This window comes from Ochotona curzoniae, unplaced genomic scaffold, assembly GCF_017591425.1.
Source record: "Ochotona curzoniae isolate NIBS_2020 unplaced genomic scaffold, NIBS_Ocur_1.0 contig_65, whole genome shotgun sequence".
Classification (NCBI taxonomy): domain Eukaryota; kingdom Metazoa; phylum Chordata; class Mammalia; order Lagomorpha; family Ochotonidae; genus Ochotona; species Ochotona curzoniae.
This window is the reverse complement of record NW_024466508.1, coordinates 317,633-338,908: the sequence shown is the minus strand read 5'-3', so window position 1 is coordinate 338,908 and position 21,276 is coordinate 317,633. Positions and strand designations below refer to the sequence as shown.

Sequence of the window (21,276 nt, the reverse complement as noted above, 5' to 3'; positions counted from 1 at the left end):
CACTGCAGCACTGGCATCAAGTGAAGATGCTGAAAATCTTAGGCAGTATCTGCTCTGTGAGCCCAGGAAGCCCCGGCATTGGCTGTGCGGGCAGCCAGGGGCCGGTGCCCTGTCTGAATCACCAGCCCACTCGGGGTCCAGGCCAGCGTGGGCAGCCGCCATTCTACCCAGCATCTGTGTCCAGAGCTGCTGCTTCGAGTGCAAGCGCAGACCCTGCCCCTCCCCTTGTCAGAGGGGTGACGGTCCAGAGGAACCGAGAGAAATGGGCAGCAGGGTCCCCAGCTGTCGGGGTCCATGCTGCTCCGTGGAGTGTGCGGAGCCTGTCTGGTGTTCGGAGTACCCCTTCGGCACCCGGCGATGTCACATGGTCTGGCCTGGACGTGCTTCTGTTCTCAGCTGCTCTGTGTGCGCCTTCGGGGCTGTGCAGAAGGCTCTGCCTTGGCTACTCCTTTGGGGATCGCTCTCCATTCTTCTGAACCCACACCTGGCCCGGTCCTGCACCTGCCCAAGGCCCCGCAGCCATTGTCTCCCAGACTTTGCCTGGGTGCACATGGTCGCTTTAGCCTCAGGTGGTGACATAGAAGACCCCACAGTCCCGGCCTCTGTCCACCCAGCCAGGGCTGCCTCTATGCAGCCTGTGGACTGCCAACGGAGGGGCTGTGGAGCGAGGGGCCTCTTCACAGCTCCTTACCAGGAGCAGGTGGGCCTTGTGGCCAGGGGCTGCACTCCTGGGGAATCCCTGGTACAGCTACGGTGGCAGACCCTCGGTCCCTCACGGCCCAGGCAGAGGCTGGGAGGTGACATGTGCCTCCTATCTGGCTGCTGGTGGTGACCTGGTCTGCCCCTGTGTCTGCCAGGGCTTCCCGGGAGTGGATCTCACGGGCACCTCAAGCCCTGTTCTATGGTTCCAGGGGGTGTGGGGTCAGGGAATGGTGGCCCAGCGAGGTGCTGGTGCCTGGGCTTGGCTGGTGGGTGTGCCAGAGCGGGCAGCGGTGCGAGCCGTGGGCGTCGGGTGAGTCCCAGTGGTCGTTGCAGCCCTGCAGCACTTTAGTGAGAGTGCCCTGGAGTACCTCGCCAACCTGGACCAGGCCCCAGACCCCACGGTCAGGAAGGACACCTTTGCTGCTGACCTCGCCAGCGCCTATGACGTTCTCTTCCACCACTGGCTGCAGAGTCGAGAAGCCAAGGTACCACCCCTCTGGTTCCTGAGGCTGCGCGGAGCCCACGACCACTTCTGACAGGCCCTGGCCTGCTGCCTCCCCACCCTGAAGCCCCTCCTGCCTCTGTGGGCTCTGGCTGGAGGAGGGCAGAGGATGGTGTGGAGTCACTGAGCCTTTGGACCCGCCCATGGAAAGTGGGGGAGGCCCTGAGCACCTCATGCCAGCTCCTGGCCAGGACCGTTGCCCAGCTGCACGCTGACCTCTGCTGCTGGGCCTGTCGGAGCTGAGAGAGCGGCTCGCTGGCGGGCCTTCTGTCTACAGCTCCGGCTCGCTGTGGTGGAGGCCCTGGGGCCCATGAGCCACCTGCTGCCTGGGGACAAGCTGGAGGAGCAGCTCCCCAAGCTCCTGCCTGCCGTCCTTGGGCTCTACAAGAAGCATGCAGAGGCCTTCCACGTGTCCAAGGTGCCCTGGCTCATCCTCAGAGACCCCTCAGATGGGCCCCTGGCAGTGGGGAGGGAGATTCGGGACTGGGCTGTGAAGGACGGGAGCCTGGGGAGCCCTGTAGGGCCTCACTCCTGGTGCCTCTTCCCTGCCCCGAGCAGAGCCTGGGCCAGATCCTCGAGGCAGCCGTGAGCGTGGGCAGCCGCACGTTGGAGGTGCAGCTCGACACCCTTGTGGCTGCCCTGCACATGCAGGTGGGTATCTTGGGAACCGTGGGGGCACAGCCATGCCCGTGCCTTCCCAGCAGTGCCAGGCATGTGCTGCTGGGCAGAGGCAGGGGAATCCCGGAGGGGCTGGCCGCGCGGGGGCCCAGGGCTGCAGGAGGTGCTTGTCCACGGCCCTGAAGAGGACAGAGGGCTGGGGGCTGTGACGGATGATGGAGGAGTGAGTGCGAGCGGCCGGCGAGGGCATGTTCCAGGGAGTGAAGGGTGTGTGGCTTGCTGGGTCTGCTCTGGCCTCGCAGCCTCGTTCTGGACCTCGCAGAAAGGGCCAGCTGTTCTGAAGGGGTCTTTAGGCCTGGATGGGGACTGCGGGGGGACAGTCGCCCTTCCCCGTCCAAGTTCTGAGTCCTGGGGACAGCTGCCGACGGCTCGGGTGTCTGGTGGCTCTGCCAGCTGTACGGGTGCTTGGCTTGAGCTTGTGGCCTGGCCAGTCCCCATTGCTCTGCATTTAGAGACCTCTCTGTGTAAAACCTGCTTTTCAAGCAAAAACAAGTAGATGTTTAAAAATCAACATTTTAATTTAGATTTTCTTTTCTAAATTTGAGAGGCAGAGTTGAGAGAGAGCTCTTCCATGTGCTGGTTTAGTCCCGGAAGGACGGTGTCGAGCTAGGAGCGTCCTCCAGTTCTCCTACGTACCTTCTGTTGTGCGATGGCAGGGAGCTAGAGCTGGGGACAGTCAGGTGCTGGGCCGTGGGCACCGGGCCGTGGGCGCGGCCTCTTGGGTGTCAAGCAGAGCGCCTGCTCCCTTCCTGACCTCCAGCTTGCTGCTCTTGTGTGCTGGGCACAGAGAGAACTCTACCCGTTGGCTCATTCCCTCCCTGAATGGCCACACTGGCCAGGGCTGGGCCTGGCCATTGCCTGAAGTCAGCAGTGTTAGCCTGTCCCCCACATGCTGCTGGGCCTGGCAGGCACAGGGTGACGCTGCCCCGTCCTGGACAGATCTGTGTGCCCGTGGAGTCCTCTAGCCCCCTGGTGCAGAGCAACCAGAAGGAGGTGCTGCGCTGTTTCACTGTGCTGGGTAAGCAGGGCTGGAATGCCAGCAGCCTCGAGCCCCGGGGGCCGCTGGCTGCTGCACACGGCGATCCTGGCTGGACCTAGCTGCCCCTGTGGTCCCAGGCTCCCCTGTGTGGGCAGGAGCCTCCCGGCTTCCATGCCTGCACCTTGGCTCCTGCCTGTGGCGCTGTGGCATTCTCACCCTTCCCTGGCCATCCTCAGCCCATGGCACTGTTCTCTTGAACACCATGGGCTCTGCCTGCCTGTCCCATCCCCGCACCTCGGCTTCTGCCTCTGTTCAAGTCCGAGGGGCTTAACCCGGAGGAGCCCGAGGGGAGGGCTGGTGTAGAATGGGCGGCCGGTGGTCGAGGGAGGAGGAGCTGCTGAGACGCCTGCCAGCAGTGCCCGGAAGGCTGCACTGGGTGCTGGGGAGACACCCACAACCTCAGAGGGGCCGGGGGTGGGCACTGAGGGCTCTTATGAGTCCCTCAGGGATTACAAACTGGTATGCACGCCAGGTACCATGTGGACCACAGGGCTGAGGCCTTACAGGCTCTAGTGCAGGTCCCCAGCCCCTCCCCTTGGGTGTGGTCTGCTGGGCAACTTACCACCCCCCATGGTGGGCCTGGGCATCGTCATCTCTCCCCCCCCAGTGTGCCTAGGCACCCAGGACAGGGAGGTGCACAGAGGTGGGCCCTGGGCACCCTCCCTTTCCCCCTGGTGGACCCCGAGCACCCTCCCCCTCCCCCGATGGGCCCCTGGGCATCCTCCCCTCCCCCTGGTGGAATAGTGGATCACAGAGGCTGTCCCCGGGCACAAGGAGAGGCAGGCCCCGGGCATGGCACGAGGAAAGCATTGCGAATGGTGCCTGCTGCCCATATTGCTCCATAGCCCGCTGCCTGCCCGACCGCCTGCTGGCCTTCCTGCTGCCCAAACTGGACAGCAGCAACGAGAGGCTCCGTGTGGGCAGTCTGCAGATCCTGAGGCATGTCATCAACGCGGCCGGTGAGTGTCCGTTGTCCATCGAGACTTCAGATGTGGTGCCCCTTCAGCCACTGGCTCCCAGGCCACCTGGGCCTTCAGTTTGCACTGTTAGGTGGCCGGGTTCGTGAGTCCGTCTCCCAAGGCCGGTTGAACTGGCTGGAAGCCTGAAGAAAGGGGTCGGTTTTCCAGGTGCGAGTCTGTGGGGCCCGTGACCGGCTCTTGTGCGCCCCCGAAGCTCAGGCATGGTCACCACTGACTCGAGCAGGTCATGAAGCAGACAGGACACAGTCCCCACGTGGCCACAGGTCCAGCCTCTTCTCATTGCTGTAGGGTGCACAGATGCTCGGCCTGCTCCGTGGCCTGCCGGCTGGGAGGAGCAGTACTGCGTGGGGTGTGGGCCAGAGCAAAGATTCAGTGGCAGCCAGGACTGAGGCACAACATGAGCCCTGCTGAGCCTGTCCCGGCCAGAGGCTGCCTGAGCCCACCGGTCAGACCTGCCTGCCCTTGGCAGCCAGGGCAGCGTAGGGGGCCTCTGGGACAGGAGACGTGGGGCAGGGGAGGAAGGCCAGGGAACACACTGCTGGCAGTGTCGCCCTGGTCCGCAGGACGCTTAGCCACAGGTGCCCTCTGCCATTGTCTCTAGGATGTGTTTTATTTATTTAGCAACCAGAGTGACAGGGAAGGCCATGTGGGAGACGTGCCCAGTGTCCATGTCCCCTGGCACTGCTGGAGGCCAGGCACCTGGGAGGTCTGATCAGAAACAGGACAGCGAGGATTTGAACTGTAGCTCCGACACGGGTTGCTGATGCTCCAGGGGCTGGATGCACCGCAGTGCAGCACAGTCCCAAGGAAGGGAAGAGGAGAGGCCCTCCACCCACTGAGTGACTTACCGGATGGCCATAATGGCAGGGACAGGCCAGGCAAAAGTCAGAAGCCAGGAACGTCTGTGCTGCGTTCCCAGGCACAGTAGCTGGGAACTGGCCTGGACTGGAAGTGGAACAGCTGGGAACTGAACCAGCCTCCGTACAGGATGCTGGCAGTCTAAGAGGCAGTGTGACTGGCTAGCCCTGGTCCACAAGCAGGTCCGTGAGCCCCGCCCCCTCCTGGGCATCTGTGGTCACAGACACTGGGGGTGGAAGGCTGGGTGACTTGTCTGCTGGGCGAGGGAAATGGAATCTGTTTGGAAGAGCAGTGCCCGTGTCTCCTTAGCCAGCACTCGCTCTTTCGTCCCTGAGCTGTATTTGTGCTTTTCACAAGTCGTTTTGGAGGCCAGCTCAGTGGCATAGCATGCTGATACTCCACCTGCAGTGTTGGCGTCCCATATGGGTGCCAATCCAAGTCCCAGCTGCCCCGCCTCTGATCCGGCTCCCTGCTATTGACCTGCAGTGGGGGATGCGCCAGTCCTTGGGTCCCTGCGCCCACATGGGGGACGTGGAAGGAGCTCCTGGCTCCTGACCGCTGGGGAGTGACCCGGATGCAAAACCTCTCTTCCCCATAACTCAAGTTAATTCGATACTTTTTTTTAAAGAAGTCACCTTGTTTTCTCCTGTATCTCATTTCCCCGGAAGTTCTTCCCTTACTCTCACAGTTGCGGTCATCTGGGTAGTGAACCACTGCATGGGAGATTTCTGTTTCTGTAACACAGCATTTCCAATAAAACAGACAAAAGTTACATGATGTTCAGATTGCAGCGAGGTGCCCTCTGATTTCTTTTTTTTTTTTTTTTATTGGAAAGGCGGATATACAGAGAGGAGAGACAGAGAGGAAGATCTTCCGTCCAATGATTCACTCCCCAAGTGAGCGCAATGGCCAGTGCTGTGCCTCTTCCGGGTCTCCCACGCGGGTGCAGGGTCCCAAAGCTTTGGGCCGTCCTTGACTGCTTTCCGGGGCACAGGCAGGGAGCTGGAAGGGAAGCGGGGCTGCCGGGATTAGAACTGGCGCCCATATGGGATCCCGGGCGTGCAAGGCGAGGACCTTAACCACTGCGCCACCGCGCCAGGCCCCCCTCTGATTTCTTTTTAAGGATTTATTTTATTTTTATTGAAAAATCAGATATATGGAGAGGAGGAGACAGAAAGATCTTCCATCTGCTGGTTCACGCCCCATGTTGTCACAACGACCAGAACTGAGCCAATCTGAAACCAGGAGCCAGGAGCCTCTCCAGGTCTCCCATGTGACTGCAGGGTCCCAAGGCCTTAGGTTGTCCTCCACTGCTTTCCCAGGGCACAAGCGGGGAGCTAAACAGGAAGTGAGGCTGCTGGGATTAGAACCTGTACCCAGATGGGATCCTGGTGCGTACAAGGCGAGGACTTTAGCTGCTAGGCTACGCCAGGCCCTCCTGTAGTTTCTGAGGCAGCCAGCTCCACTGGGGCAGAGTGCTGGTGGCTCAGTCCGATCAGAACCCAGTTGTCCTGTCCTCCATGCCAGGTGCTGTTTCCAGTGTTCTGGCTTTTGCATGTGGCTGTCCAACAGGCTCTCAGCACCTCCTCCTGGTCACTGCAGGCCGGGCAGGGGGCAGGGCCCTGACACCCCCACTGTTCTGCCAGTGCCTCTTGTCCCCAAAGGGCTATTTGTTTATACATTTATTTGAAAGAGAGATCTTCCATCCACTCGATCTTCCTGAGATGACTGTAGTGAAGGGGTCCCAACAGGAGCGTGGGACTGGGCGCTTGACACAACCCCACTGCTTTCCAGGCCTTTTGCAGGGAGCTAAGTAGGCCAGGAGGCTCCTGGGACAGAGGGAGACAAAGAGAGGGCAGACACAGCATTGAGGGCCTGTGGACCAGGGGCTACTGGGGAGAGCAGGGGAGGGCAGGGTCAGTTGGGGAAGGATGGGCAGGCGAGGACTGGGCAGGCAGGCTCCTGGGCCTGCTGTCCTGTGGGGAGGGCCCGGAGGGCAGGCTCCTGGACCTGCAGGCTGCACTGGTGGTCCAGGTGCGGGTGGCTGGTCGGGGCCTGCGACCCTGAGCCTCCAGTCTGTCTCTTGCAGCCGCCCAGATGGAAGCGAAGAAGCCGTTCATCCTGTCTTCCATGCGCCTCCCTCTTCTGGACACCAACAACAAGGTAAAGCCGCAGGCTCCCAAGCTCCAGAGCAGCAGGGACAGGGCAGCAGGGCCTGCAGCCACCCTTGCCCACCTGGCTGTCTGCGCAGCGCAGGTGCCCAGCCCATGTCTGCATCTCGTTGGTGCCATCCACCACACGTGATGTTAGCACACGGCCCTGGCTGTGGCCACTGGATCATACTTGCAGCACAAGAAGATGTGTGAACTAGCTGGGGGGCAGTGAGGTGACCCAGACGGGCGCAGTGGGGGAAGGCCCTGCCTGTAGAGTACCCCTCCTCCACAGAACGTCTCTGCCCAGGGTGCTGTCAGGTGACCCCAGTCATGTGACTCCAGTGCAGAGGCCAGGCCGTCTCTGGGCACAGCCTTGGGCGTCCAGACTACCTGGCAGGCTCAGGGCAGCAGGCTGCCTCACCCTTGGGCTGGCCTGTGTGGGGCTTTCACTGTGTGCCCAGAAGCCACTGCCACATAGCCCCATCACACCTGTGCCAGGCTCCCCACTGCACAGCCACCCTGCCCCCATGTTCAGTGTGGACTCCCCTGGGGGCTTGTCCCAGGGACCCAGACAGGGCACGCCTACGGCCCAGTGCTACGTGCGTGCTCTTGTAGGCACGGGGGCCAGCTGCAGCGTTGGGGTCTGGGCAGGCTTCCATGTGTCCTGAGCCTCAGAGAGGTGTACCTGGGTGCGGGGAGGACCCAGCCCTCACAGCAGGGAATGCTGGGGGCGGGGGATTGCGTGAGGGGAACAGCCCAGGAGGGGTGACGGACGTATAAGCAGAAAACTCCTGAATGCCAGCTGCAGGCTGGGCCTGTCACCCACAGTGCCACCCAGGAAGCCAGTTTTGACAACACCAGCCCCCAGCTCAGGTGGGGCACATCTCGGACGGAGGGAATGAGCCGGTTGGCATCTCAGAGCACAGAGCCGTGTGGGGCAGGGCCTTCATAGCACTGGGGGTAAAGCTTGGTAGAGGATGAGAGAGAGGATTAGATCAGGCCTGCAGGGTGCGGGGCAGGAGGCCAGAGAGGGACTGACAGCTGTCCACAGCCGGCAGGCAGGCAGCAAGGCTGCTGGTGGGAGCTGAGGGCCTCCGGTGCGGGGCGTGTGTGGAGCGGGTGCTATCGGCCCCCGGCTCATGCTGACCCTCTTGGCTCTGGGCAGGTGAAGCGGGCCGTGGTGCAGGTCATCAGTGCCATGGCGCACCACGGCTACCTGGAGCAGCCTGGAGGCGAGGCGATGGTTGAGTACCTGGTGCAGCAGTGTGCGCTGCCCCCAGAGCAGGAGGTAAGGGGCAGCCCGGAGCTGGGGGACCCTGGCCCAGGCGCTCTCTGTTGCAGAGGCCGAGTGGCTCCAGAGGCAGCAGCGTGATCTGGCCGTGACCCTGAGCTGCTGCCCTGCCCCTCGTGAGCAGCACAGGCTCATGAGCGTGGTGGCATGGTGGCCCTGCAGCCTGTGGCATGTCCCCTGTACTTCCTGTGGAATTGGGGTGGAAGGAGCCAGCTTCTCGCCTCTGTTGGCTCCTGGAAGAGTATGTGGAAACTTGGCCACATTCCTCCCCAAATGCTTGGCCAAGCTCCCAGATGGAGCTCCACGGGTCCACAGGGCTTGATTGGATAGTCTGCCCCTGTGGTGACAGGACCACGGCTTGGCCAAGGGTCCTGTGCCACAGGCTGGGCTGGGAGGACTGGGAGGGTTGGGAAGGCGGGACGGGGTAGAGGGCGGGTAGCATTCCCCAGGGTGGGGCCGCCTCCCAGGAAAGTGGGCGTCAGAGCATTAGGCAGCTGAGCCAGCCTGGCAGCCGTGACCCTCATGTCTGAATCCCCAGCTCTTGGCTCTGCCTGCATGCTGTGTGCCCTCTGGCTCTCTGCAGCTCGCACCATGGTGGAGAGGTTTGTGGCCACACAAGCCATTGGTGTGGCGGGTCAGCAGAACAGGCCACCGTCCCATGGGTGACCCTCAGTGCCCCAAGGACGTGAGCCCTGACGGCTGCTGCTTCCTGTGTGAACCTGGGGGACAGAGCTGACTCCACTCCAGGGGTGGTCCCTGGAGTTAGTCATGGGGCCAGGCGGGGGAGCGTAATGCCAAACTGCCATTTGAGAAGATGGAGGATTCTGGAGCAGGTGGTAGTGAGGCTGCACAGCACTGTACCTGCGCTGACATCACTGGACTGAACTATGGACGGAGGCCATGAGGGCTAGCCCCCACTGCGCAGCCTGCAGCAGAGTGAACATAGAGGCTGGGAGGGGTCAGACTGCAGCCTCGCTCTTTGGGAGATGGCAGCGGCCAGCCACTCTGGGCCCTGGGTGCGCCTAAGTCAGAGGGTCAGCCTCTGTTTCCACAGACACCAGCTGGGGCGAGCGACTCCCGCTGGCTACGTGCGCCGTTTCTGAGGATGAAGTCTGCCGTTCTGTGGGGTCTCCTCTCAGGCGTCTGTCCTTCCAGGGCTACTCCCACTGGGGCTCTTCCCCGTTTCACTGTGTCCATCTCCTTGTGGAGTGCTGGCCATGGCTGCATCCTGTGGCCTTGAGGAGCTGCTTGGGGTCTCCTGGGGTCTGCACAGAGCTGCCTCCACGTGCCCCTCTGTCTGCTCACAGCCCGCAGTGGCACGCTGGGACAGAGGGAGAAGAGCCCCATTCCAGTATCTTGTTGATGGGGGCCTGGTGGGGAGCAGTACATGATAACCTAAGTAGCTGAGTCTTGTCCACCTGCCCAGGAGACCAAGATTCCAGCTCCCACTCCCAGCTCCTGTTCCCAGCTCCAGCTCCCGCTCCCAGCTCCTGTTCCCAGCTCCAGCTCCCACTCCCAGCTCCTACTCCCAGCTTCTGCTCCAGCTCTAGTTCCTGCTCCAGCTCCTAGCTCCCTCTCCCAGCTCCTGCTCCAGCTCCTGCTCCCGCTCCAGCTCCCAGCTCCCACTCCCGCTCCAGTTCCCAGCTCCTGCTCCTGCTCCCAGCTCCCGCTCCCAGCTCCTGCTCCAGCTCCTGCTCCCAGCTCCCACTCCCAGCTCCCACTCCCAGCTCCCGCTCCCAGCTCCCATTCCCAGCTCCTGCTCCCAACTCCTGCTCCCAGCTCCAGCTCCCAGCTCCTGCTCCTGCTCCCAGCTCCTGCTCCCAGCTCCCACTCCCAGCTCCTGCTCCCAACTCCCGCTCCCAGCTCCTGCTCCCAGCTCCCGCTCCTGCTCCAGTTCCCAGCTCCAGCTCCCAGCTCCAGTTCCCAGCTCCTGCTCCCAGCTCCAGTTCCCAGCTCCAGCTCCCATTCCCAGCTCCCACTCCCAGCTCCCACTCCCAGCTCCCGCTCCTAGCTCCAGTTCCCAGCTCCTACTCCCAGCTCCTGCTCCCAGCTCCCGCTCCAGCTCCCATTCCCAGCTCCCACTCCCAGCTCCAGCTCCCAGCTCCAGCTCCAGTTCCAGCTCCCAGCTCCCAGCTCCCAGCTCCAGTTCCCAGCTCCTGCTCCCAGCTCCAGCTCCCAGCTCCCAGCTCCAGTTCCCAGCTCCTGCTCCCAGCTCCAGCTCCCAGCTCCAGTTCCCAGCTCCTGCTCCCAGCTCCCACTCCCAGCTCCAGCTCCCAGCTCCAGTTCCCAGCTCCTGCTCCCAGCTCCTGCTCCCAGCTCCAGTTCCCAGCTCCTGCTCCCAGCTCCCACTCCCAGCTCCAGTTCCCAGCTCTAGTTCCCAGCTCCAGTTCCCAGCTCCTGCTCCCAGCTCCTGCTCCCAGCTCCAGCCTGGCGACTGGGGCACTTGAGTAGCAGATGAGAGAGCCATCAGTGGACTGGCTGTGTGGACCTCTCTTTGCCTTTTAAACAAAGTGACAAGTAAAAGTGTACTAGTCTGTGTATCTGGTACAGGACTCTGTCATAGAGATGTCTTTATTCAAGGTCATTGTGTCCCTGCGTTCTGAGAGAGGAATTACAAGGCACTTTCTCAGTTTTACTATTTGGTATCTAGCTTCCCAAGGAACCTTGGTGCATCCCTCAGGTGCCTGCTGGGGCGCATTTGAGAGCCATGTGCATGGAGGCCGTCTGCTCCCCCGTGCAGGCATTGCAGGGTTGAGCCAGTGATGGTTAGGAAGTGCTCCAGGCCCTTCACACCCAGGATGAACACTGAGCCAGGGCAAGCTGTCCTCCTGGGTGACGATGGCACAGTGCCTCCACAGGGCTGGTCAGGAGCTGCCCTGCTGCGTGCCTGGCTGTGGAGCCCTTGTCAGGCCTAGTCACACCTGTGCTCCTGCTGTCCAGCCGGGTGCACCTGGCCACCCCACTGTACTTTTGCCTTGTTCCCCCCTAGCTGGACCCTGAACCCGAGGATGTCCCAGCCGACAGCGTCAGGGCAGTCAGCATACGCACGCTCTACCTGGTCAGCACCACTGTGGACCGGATGAGTGATGTACGTGGGTATACAGGGCGGCCTTCCAGCAGGAGCCCACCGCCCTCACTCTCCCAGCGTGTGGGCTGTGGGTTGGCTCGCCTGCAGTCCCTCGATTTGCTCACACCTCTGCAGCTCCTTCCTGCTCACATCCCTGTGTGTCGGGTGTGCTGTGACGCTCCCACTCCAGAGCCCTCTCCCCCTAGGTTCTGTGGCCACACCTGCTTGAGTTCCTCACCCCCGCCCGCTTCACTGGGGCCCTGACCCCACTCTGCAGAAGCCTGCTGCACCTGGCATTGAAGAGGCAGGAGGCAGGAGCCGACACCCTCCTCATCCATTTTGATGCCCATGGTGAGTGTGCAGAGTGCCCTGCCTGGCCCAGCGTGGAGGGCTGTGAGGGGTGCGGTGTGACCATCTCCTTGCCTCCTGTCTGCAGGGAACCTCCCATCTCCCTATGCTGTCACCACGAGACTTCTGGTAAGCCGTATTTGGTAGTCGCTATGCTGGGAGATGGTCTGGGGGGAGTGGACCCTGCTCCCTACTCTCCCCCACCTCCACCCGTGTGGGCTGTGCTGCTACACCTGACAACTCCCAGGGCCCTAATCCTGCTCGCTGTGACCCAGGTTGTGTCTGCCAACCCCTACCTGGGGGATGGGCGTGGGACAGCCTCACTACGTCTCCTACATGTGCTGCACCCCAACATCCACCCTTTGCTGGGTCAGTATTGGGACAGTGCAGTGCCCCTGCTCCTGAAGCATCTGGACGGTAAGGCCCAGGAGTCAGTGGGGTGGGTCCTGGGCAGGGTGTCACCCAGGGGTCAGCAGAGCCGGTCCTGGGCAGGGCGGCACCTAGGGTGCCCATCCTGTGCATTATCACCAGGAACCATGGTTTCTGCTGTGTATGCATAAGGGCCTGGGCTTATGCATAAAGGCCTGGGCCAAAGCCACCCTGCCCGGTCACTAGAGAGATGGACAGGGTCAGGCCAGGGCTGGGTTGGCTGCTGAGTTCTAGGAGCTCTGGGAAGTGTGGTGGGCCAGGCCTGAAGAGGCCGCTGGGCTGAGAGCTGTGGACACTGTGGTTTCAGAGCACACTGAGGAAACGCTGTCTCAGAAGGAGTGGGAGGCTCAGCTTCTGCTGGTGAGAGCCTGGGCTGTCCTGGGGGCGAGTGCACAAGGGGAATCCCAGGCCGTCTGAGCAGCCCCGAGGCCCAGTTCCAACCCCCGTGAGCTGCCCTGACTGTGCAGGCCTTTCCTGGCGTGGCCCTGGTCCTCACAAGCAGCTGTCCAGTTTCTGCAGGACACCCTGGCTGCTGTCTCGGACAACACATGGGTCTGCCAGCTGAGCTTGGAAATGTGCAAACAGCTGGCCTGCTATGATGGGGCTCCCCGGGAGAAGGTGAGGGCTTCTGTGCTGACACGACTACAGAAGTGGGGATAGGCCCAGCTGCCTCCCAGGGACCGACAGACCACAGGGAGCCCCACGCTCGCCTGACGCCACAACCCCACGACTTGGGTGAAATGGGGTCCCTGTTGGATGGTCCCACTCTTGGTTTTTCAGAACTTCCTGTACAAGTGTGTAGGGGCCACACTGCGTGCTGCATCCAGCAAGGAGGTGGTGAGGAAACACCTGAGGGGGCTCTTGGAGAATGCCAGATACCAGGAGGAGGCAGAGCGTGAGGTGGGCACCACCTCCCCCTGCTGGCTGGCACGTGTGTGTGCAGTGTATGTACAGTGTTGTGCAGTGTGTGTGTGCAGTGTGCACAGTGTGCGCTGTGTGTACAGTGTGTGTGCAGTGTGCACAGTGTGTGTGCAGTGTGCACAGTGTGTGTGCAGTGTGCACAGTGTGTGTGCAGTGTGCACAGTGTGTGTGCTGTGTGTACAGTGTGTGCAGTGTATGCACAGTGTGTGCGCTGTGTGTACAGTGTGTGTGTGCAGTGTGCACAGTGTGTGCTGTGTGTACAGTGTGTGCAGTGTGCACAGTGTGTGCAGTGTGCACAGTGTGTGTGCTGTGTGCACAGTGTGTACAGTGTGCGCAGTGTGTACAGTGTTGTGCTGTGTGCACAGTGTGTGTGCTGTGTGCACAGTGTGTGTGCTGTGTGTACAGTGTATGTGCTGTGTGTACAGTGTGTGCTGTGTGTGCAGTGTGTGCAGTGTATGTACAGTGTGTGCAGTGTGTACTGTGTGTGCAGTGTATGTACAGTGTGTGTAGTGTGTGCTGTGTGTGTACAGTGTGTGGAGTGTGTGTGCAGTGTGTACAGTGTGTGTGCAGTGTATGCTATGTGTACAGTGTGTGCAGTGTGTACAGTGTGTGCAGTGTGTGCTGTGTGTGTAGTGTATGCTGTGTGTGTACAGTGTGTGCAGTGTGTGTACAGTGTGTGCAGTGTATGTACAGTGTGTGTGCTGTGTGTACAGTGCGTGCAGTGTATGTACAGTGTGTGTATTGTGTGTGGTGTATGCAGTGTATGTACAGTGTGTGCAGTGTGTGCTGTGTGTGCAGTGTATGTGCCGTGTGTACAGTGTGTGCAGTGTGCACAGTGTGTGTGCAGTGTGTACAGTGTGTGTGCAGTGTGTACAGTGTGTGTGCAGTGTGTGTGCAGTGTGTGTGTGTCTCCCCACAGGGCCTTGCCAGTTGCTTCGGGCTCTGTGCTGTCTCTCACCTTGAGGACACGCTGGCCCAGCTGGAGGACTTCATCAGGTCGGATGTGTCCCGCCGGTCCATCGGCATCCTCAACATGTTCAAGGTTCGGGGTCGGGTGGGCAGCCGGGCCGGGACAGGAGCCTCAGGGGGGTCTGGGGGTTGGCCTGAGGGCAGCAGGGCAGGGGCGACACAGAATGTGTGAGGAGAGGGCCTCCGGTGGCTGGACACTGGATAGGGGCCCTGTGCCCGGCAGCTGGCAGGTGCCCTCGCACCTCCACGTCCTGCCTCTGGTGACCGTCGCACTCACAGCATTGTACTGAGGTAAAACAGGCCGGGGGGTTGGGGTTGTTGGGAGCTACGCACTGTGACTTCTGACCTTGGCCCATTTCCTCTGCTTCTTGGTCTCCTGTGGGCCTGAGCCTGGCCAGCTGTGTATCCCCAGGGATGTGTGTCCACCTGTCGGGCCATGAATCTGCATCCCTGGCTGGCCCTGGGCCCCTTTTTGGCAAACCTCAGGATGTTGGGAACTTGTGGGCCTGTGCCCAAGGCTCCCTTCCCGGAGTGTTGCCAGCGGTTCGGTGAGTCCCTGGCCTCTGGCCTGCCAGGACCGGAGCGAGAACGAGGCGGACAGGGTGAGGTGCGCACTAGTCCTGTGCTACGGGCACGTCGCGTCCCAGGCGCCCCGTGAGCTGCTGCTGGCCAAGGTGGAGTCCGACATCCTCCGGAACATGTTCCAGGCCTTTAGCACCAAGGTGGGCACCGCGGGCAAGCGGGCAGTGAGGGCACGCCAGTGACGGTGCTGTCCATCCTGACCACCTCCTTTCGTCACTCAGGTTCTGGGGATAAAGGTAGACAGCAAGGTACAGTGGGGACGGAGGCGGGTCCTGCTCTCCCTCACTGTCGCTCTCTCCCGCTAAGGGTCTCCCAGGCCAGCGGGGCAGCAGGGCGGGGAGGGCTGTGCAGGTTCTCTTCTGCCTCCGCACTTCTCCAGAGCCTCTCGGCCGAGCACCACCAACCTGGGGGTGGCCCCTGGCTGGGAGCGTGGTGTCTGCCTCCCAAAGACACAGGCCCGGGCTGCTCCTCCGAGAGCCAGCAAGGAGGGTGCACTGGGGGGCAGGCATTGGGGCCCCTGAAGCGCACGTGGCTGTGCCCTCAGGACCCTGCCCTGAAGCAGTGCCTGGTCCAGAGCCTCTACATGGTGTGCCAGGCTGTGCACAGTGGCGCGCAGGCCGGCGGCTTCCAGTTCTCCAGGAAAGCAGAGCTGGTGGCCCAGCTGATGGTGAGTGCTGGGAGCAGGCTCCCTGGCCAGAGGGGCAGAGGCACAGCCGGGAGGAGAGCCGACTGACCCCGGGCTGAGTCCTGAGGCTGTTCGACAGGAGTTCATCAGGGCGGAGCCCCCAGACTCCCTGCGAACACCCATCCGGAAGACAGCCATGCTCACCTGTGCCTGCCTGGTGTATCCTCCCTATGTGTGCAGCTGCCTGCCAGTGCGCAGCAAGCCCACTGTCTGTGCCTGTAGGGACTGGGCGGGATGGAGCGGTGTAAGGTCTGTGCCAGGGACCTTAACTGGCAGCGCAGCTCCCTGGAGCCGGCACTGGAGGAGCAGGCCCAGGCAGACATGGCCCTCGGCTGCCTGCGCAGCATCATGACCCTGCCACCTGAGCCCCAGGAGGAAGACGCTAGCTGCTGGGAGGTAGGCCCGGGCTCCCCCTGCCCCCGCCCTGCCCCTGGGCCGCAGGAAACCCTTGTGGGCGTTGCCGCCTGGCCCTCCTTGCAGCTCCTGTACCTGGACAGCCTAAGTGCCCTGGAGGAGTTGCTGCGGAGTTTGCTACGAAGTAACATGACGCCCCAGGGTGTACAGGTCATGGTGGAGGTATGCGCGGGCACTGCCATGCCTCTCACCACCCCCGTGGGGCCACCCTGGGCACCCTGCGGCCTGGCCGGGCGCTGAGCTGGCCCTCAGTGCCCACGTGTCTGCCCTGGCCCAACACCTGTGTGAATCCCTCTCTCCCAGCACCTGAGCCCGTGGATCAAGTCTGCAAGGGCCCATGAGCGGGCACGAGCCTTGGCCCTCAGTGCTGCCCTGCTGCGTCACTTCCTGGAGCACCTGCGTGTCAGCGTGAGTCCTTGGAGCCCCCAGGGTGGCCCAGGGTCAGATGCTGGCGCGCATCATGTCAGGGCTCTCAGGCTCTTTCTAAAACACCCCAGGGCTTTGCCCCTGGGCGGCGTGGCTGGTGTGTCCCCTTGACTGAACAGGGCTGGCGTGTCCCTGGCTGGGACCTGCCTCTCCTGGCCTAGCCTGTCGGCTGCTCTGGCCTGACCCGCGCCTCTATCACCAAGCTGCCGTGGGTGGGGCCCAGGTACCCCTATACCTGTGCCAGACAAGGAGTTGCTTGAGGAGACCTCACTGCTCAGCCCTGGGAGAGTCAGGACCTGGGGTGACCCCTTGGGCAGGTCAAAAGACCTGGGTGTCCTGTCATCTGACCCCTCGTGTCACAGGCCATCCATCTGCACACACCTGCTCTCTCCTAGGCACCTGTGAGTACATGTGTGTGCTCAGTGCCAGGTGTCTGGATGTGTGTGTGTGCGCGCGTGTGCACCTGGTGCTGTGGGCTCTGGCGCAGGGAGCTTGCCAGCCCCATGCCCTGGCCCCATGCCAGTGCCCCCTGCCCGCTTCTGGCCTCCAGCTCTGGCTTCGTCCCCAGGCCCTGGTGCCCTTCCACAATCTGGGCTTACTGGTCGGCCTTTTCTCTCCACGGTGTGCGGACCTGTGGCCTGCCAGTCGCCAGGAGGCCATGGACTGCGTGTACCTGCTGCTCTACCTCCAGCTGGCCTACGAGGGTGTGCCTGGGGCAGGGCTGAGCGGGGGGGGGGGGGCTTGGGGGTGGTCCTCGGCCTGACTTCCTCTCCGTCTCCTGCTCAGGCTTCTCCCGAGACCACCAGGATGATGTGGTGGAGAAGCTTCCCCCACTCAGAGAAGGCCTCAAGAACCCAGACCCCACCACCCTCCTGCACACTTGCCACAGCATCGCCCAGGTACCCGGGGGCTTCCAGGGTACTGTGTGCAAGAGGGGTGCTGTGTTAGGAGAGGCCTGGCAGTGCCTGCCACCTCAGCCCGCCTACTGCCCACCACAGGTGCGAGGCTGCCACCCATGGGCCTGCCCACTCCCCACTGCAGGTGTGGGGTTGGCACCCGCGGGCCTGCCCACTCCCCACCGCAGGTGCGAGGCTGCCACCCGCGGGCCTGCCCACTGCCCACTGCAGGTGTGGGTCTTTGGAGCAGCTGCTGGAAACTGGGATGCCTGGTGGGAATGTGCAGGGCACCAGAAATGCCACTTGAGACATGTGTCCTTGGGAGCATGACTGAGGCAGGGGAGTGGGGTCTGCCTTGAGGAAAGGCCAGGGCTCTCCCTGCCACACCCTGTCTGCCCCTGTCCTCCCTTGGCCCAGGCTGGCCCTGAGCTGCCCGCCCTCCCACTGCGGCCCAGCCCGTTGAAAGTGGCCTTTGGTGCAAAGAAGCACTGTGTCCAGCAGAGAACGGAGGGAGGAGTGGGTCACTGGGTTTTCCGGCGCTGGCCCAGTCAGGCCAGGGGGGCTCTGCAGTCCTGCCTGACCGTCGACCTTCCCATGAGCATGTTGACAGCCAGCGCTACTGCCCTTGGCCTTCCCAGACCTGGCGGGGAACCAGGGCCCCACAAGGTAGCATCTTGGGCTCCTTATTCCAAGACGCCCACAGTGGCTGCACTCGGGCCTTCTGCTGCCTGTCCCGAGTCCCTACGAGGGCCAGATCTACAGCGTCACCCTCCCCTGCGCATCAGGTTGTGGCCAGGCGCCTCCCGCCAGACCAGCTCATCAGTTTGTTGCTGACCATGTTTGAGGGGCTTGGGGACCCTGACAAGAGCTGCTCTCGAGCCACCACGGTCATGATCAACTGCCTACTGCAGGAGCGGGGTGGCGCGCTGCTGGAGAAGGTGAGCACCCCAGTGGCTGGCCCCCACTCTCTGCCCTGCGCTGGCCCCCACAGCTCAGCCCTGTCACTTCTCCCAACCACACTAGGGAGTTGGGGGATGGGATGAGGAGGCGGAGGAGTGCTGGGGTTCCCAGTGCCTCCCTGCCTCCCACAGGCTGCAGCCAAGTCCCCATGCCTGCAGCAATTAGAAGGGCTAGAGAGGTGGGCTGGCTCTCGGGTGGAAACCAGCCTTGGAGCAGAGAACTAGTGGCAGGGCAGGGGGCACAGCTGCCAGTCCTGGAAGGTGCAGTTATCTGCTGACTTCCATGCAGTCACTTCTTCACATGCTGAGCACCATGGATTCTGCATCCAGACCTCTGTTGGGTTTCTGGGCAGTGCACGGGTGTATGTGTGAGGGGCAGTGCAGGTGTGTGTGTGTGTGTGTGTGGGCAGTGCAGGGGTGTGTGTGTGAGGGGCAGTGCAGGTGTGTGTGTGTGTGGGCAGAACAGGTGTGTGTGTGTGTGGGCAGAACAGGTGTGTGTGTGTGAGGGGCGGTGCAGGGGTGTATGTGTGTGTGGGCAGTGCAGGGGTGTGTGTGTGGGCAGAGCAGGGGTGTGTGTGTGAGGGGCAGTGCAGGGGTGTGTGTGTGTGTGTGGGCAGTGCAGGGGTGTGTGTGTGAGGGGCAGTGCAGGGGTGTGTGTGTGTGTGTGGGCAGTGTAGGGGTGTGTGTGTGAGGGGCAGTGCAGGGGTGTGTGTGTGGGGGGGACAGTGCAGGGGTGTGTGTGAGGGGCAGTGCAGGGGTGTGTGTGTGTGTGTGTGTGTGTGAGGGGCAGTGCAGGGGTGTGTGTGTGAGGGGCAGTGCAGGGGTGTGTGTGTGTGTGTGGGCAGTGTAGGGGTGTGTGTGTGAGGGGCAGTGCAGGGGTGTGTGTGTGAGGGGCAGTGCAGGGGTGTGTGTGTGAGGGGCAGTGCAGGTGTGTGTGTGTGTGTGGGCAGTGCAGGGGTGTGTGTGTGAGGGGCAGTGCAGGGGTGTGTGTGTGAGGGGCAGTGCAGGGGTGTGTGTGGGGGCAGTGCAGGGGTGTGTGTGTGTGAGGGGCAGTGCAGGTGTGTGTGTGGGGGGGACAGTGCAGGGGTGCGTGTGTGGGCAGTGCAGGGGTGTGTGTGTGTGAGGGGCAGTGCAGGGGTGTGTGTGTGTGTGTGTGTGAGGGACAGTGCAGGGGTGTGTGTGTGGGCAGAGCAGGGGTGAGTGTGTGAGGGGCAGTGCAGGGGTGTGTGATGCAGGTCATGGGCCAGGCTACGTGGGTGGCCACCGTCTGCAGTGGTCCCTGGGCAGTGGACTGCATGCTGTTAGGTCCCTGCAGTGCACGTCTGGGTTGGGCCGTGGACGTGGATTGTGGGGTCACGGTTAAGTTGATGCATCTGAAAGGTTGAGAGAGGGAGGGGCAAAGTCAGAGGGCTCCAGTAGCCAAGCTGAAGCTGGAACCAAGCACTCCAATCTGGGTGTGTTGGGCCCAAAAATGCTTTTTTAAAAATGAATTCTGGGCCTGGCTTAGTAGCCTGGTGGCTGAAGTCAGCACATTACACACACCAGGATCCCATATGGGCACCGGTTCGTGTCCCCGCAGCCCCGCTTCCCATCCCGCTCCCTGTCTGTGGCCTGGGAAAGCAGTGGAGGACGGCCCAAAGCCTTGGGACCCTGCACCCACGTGGGAGACCCAGGAGGGGCTCCTGGCTTCTGTTCTGCTCGCTCTGCTCTAGCATTGCAGCAAGGGGGGCTCCTGGTCCAGCAGCCAGGGACCCCCCCCAGGGAGCAGCAGTTACAGCAGTCCGTGCGGAGTGCCTGTGCTCAACGCTCCTGGCTCCTATAGCTAGCCTCCCGGGAGGCAGCGGGTGGCAGCTGGCATGGCTGCCCCCGCAGAGCAACAGAACGGAGTGCTTGGCCACTGGAACCTCTGTCTGCCCCTCGCTCTCTCAACCTTCAGATACACCAACTTAACCATGATGTCACGTCCACACACACCAGGCCAGGTTCCAGGCGCTTCATCCTGTCTCCCAGTGCTCCCTGGGCCATTCCCCACTGCCTCCCTAGGTGCACCACGGGAGCTGGATGGGCACGCCTGTGGCTGCCAGCATCTCAGGCGCTGGCTGTGCCCACCAAGCCACAGCACCAGCCCCAGATCAGTGACATGGCTGGCAGCCGAGCCTTCCTGTTGCCTGACTTCATCCAGTTGGCTGGTCTTTTTTTTCTTTTGAGGTTTGTTTTACTTGAAAGGCGAAGTTAGGGCAGACAGCAAGCATGAATGTGTGTTTGGAGCACGACGTTGTCAGTGAGTAGCTGAGTTGCCTCTGGCCAAGCTTTGGTGCCCCATCTGAGAAGACACTGGGCCCCTACACCCTGTCTTGTCGGGCTTGTGCGGGTCTGGGCCTGTTCTGGTGGAGCGGGCCTCTGCCCGTGGGCGCCCCTGCTCCCTGCACGTCCAGCTGGAGCTGGGGCCCTGTCCATGGCCAGCCCCTGCCCCTCCCAGTGCATCCCAGGTGTGGGTGTATGGAGGGCTGCACGCGACACACGGAGACGCTAGACTGGGAACTAAGGTGTGCAGACAGAGCCAAGGGAGAGAGGAGGCTACGGTGGCAGCAATGGGGCAGGGCTGGAGCAGACCAGCGCCAGGCGCCTCCTCCAGCAGTGAAGGTTCCTGCCCTGTGGACATGCTTCCGGACAGGGAACGCTGCTGGCCGGAGGAGGATGTGCGGCCTGTGGCTGCTCTCCGTCTCGGCCCATGTGTCGGGGAGTCCCAGTGGGCCACGCCTCCTGGCGGCTGACCCAGTGGATGGAGGATGTCGCTGCCTTTTGGAGCAGTGATACCCAGGTGTCACACAGGCCATCGAACAGGGAAACGCACGGCCTACAAAAGAGCATCGCCCACACGCGTGCTGTCATGTGCTCCCAGTGAAGCCAGCACAAGGAGTGCCACACCCAGAGCAGCCCGGCTGCAGGGACAGGAAGTGGGTGACCGGTTAGAGTGTGGGGACGGGACGTCCGAGGACTCACTTCTGTTGCTGGAACACCTACCTGTGTTCCCACCTCCGGCCCAGCAAGGCCCAGGGCTGCGGTCATGACAGACTGCTGTCCAGCGGGGCCCGCGGACAGGGATGGGAGGTGGAGAGAGCTGGCTCTGCCCAGTACAGTGGCCGGCTGAGTGCAGTCCAGGGCTGTCCATCTGTCCGGGGAAGGCGTGCGGGTGGGCAGCCTGGGCCGTGAGCAGAAGCCACTTGTCCCACCACTGCTGCTCCCCAGGCCCCCACCCTGAGGTGGGGGGAGCTGCCCCGGGGTGGCCCAGCTCCTACTGGGAGGACTTGTCCTGGTCACCTGGGCCTCCGTGGAGCTGTGCTGGCTGTAGACAAGGAGCAGGCGCACACTGCCCC

General features: G+C 62.4%; 1 protein-coding gene across 1 annotated transcript in view; it reads left to right on the top strand.

The window, feature by feature from the left end:
* Positions 1 to 21,276, top strand: part of MROH1 (maestro heat like repeat family member 1) — a 43,155-nt gene that overhangs the window by 16,827 nt on the left and 5,052 nt on the right. Inside the window, exons 9-33 of the mRNA XM_040991634.1 lie at positions 1,036 to 1,187; positions 1,482 to 1,622; positions 1,763 to 1,855; positions 2,822 to 2,900; positions 3,767 to 3,880; positions 6,849 to 6,922; positions 8,078 to 8,200; positions 11,193 to 11,291; positions 11,477 to 11,621; positions 11,707 to 11,747; positions 11,894 to 12,035; positions 12,355 to 12,407; positions 12,558 to 12,665; positions 12,828 to 12,947; positions 13,888 to 14,010; positions 14,513 to 14,659; positions 14,741 to 14,767; positions 15,064 to 15,186; positions 15,284 to 15,363; positions 15,486 to 15,600; positions 15,685 to 15,780; positions 15,922 to 16,026; positions 16,613 to 16,748; positions 16,831 to 16,943; positions 17,726 to 17,878. Coding sequence (XP_040847568.1) covers positions 1,036 to 1,187; positions 1,482 to 1,622; positions 1,763 to 1,855; positions 2,822 to 2,900; positions 3,767 to 3,880; positions 6,849 to 6,922; positions 8,078 to 8,200; positions 11,193 to 11,291; positions 11,477 to 11,621; positions 11,707 to 11,747; positions 11,894 to 12,035; positions 12,355 to 12,407; positions 12,558 to 12,665; positions 12,828 to 12,947; positions 13,888 to 14,010; positions 14,513 to 14,659; positions 14,741 to 14,767; positions 15,064 to 15,186; positions 15,284 to 15,363; positions 15,486 to 15,600; positions 15,685 to 15,780; positions 15,922 to 16,026; positions 16,613 to 16,748; positions 16,831 to 16,943; positions 17,726 to 17,878 — 2,702 coding nt within the window. The remainder of the gene's footprint in view (positions 1 to 1,035; positions 1,188 to 1,481; positions 1,623 to 1,762; positions 1,856 to 2,821; positions 2,901 to 3,766; positions 3,881 to 6,848; positions 6,923 to 8,077; positions 8,201 to 11,192; positions 11,292 to 11,476; positions 11,622 to 11,706; positions 11,748 to 11,893; positions 12,036 to 12,354; positions 12,408 to 12,557; positions 12,666 to 12,827; positions 12,948 to 13,887; positions 14,011 to 14,512; positions 14,660 to 14,740; positions 14,768 to 15,063; positions 15,187 to 15,283; positions 15,364 to 15,485; positions 15,601 to 15,684; positions 15,781 to 15,921; positions 16,027 to 16,612; positions 16,749 to 16,830; positions 16,944 to 17,725; positions 17,879 to 21,276) is intronic.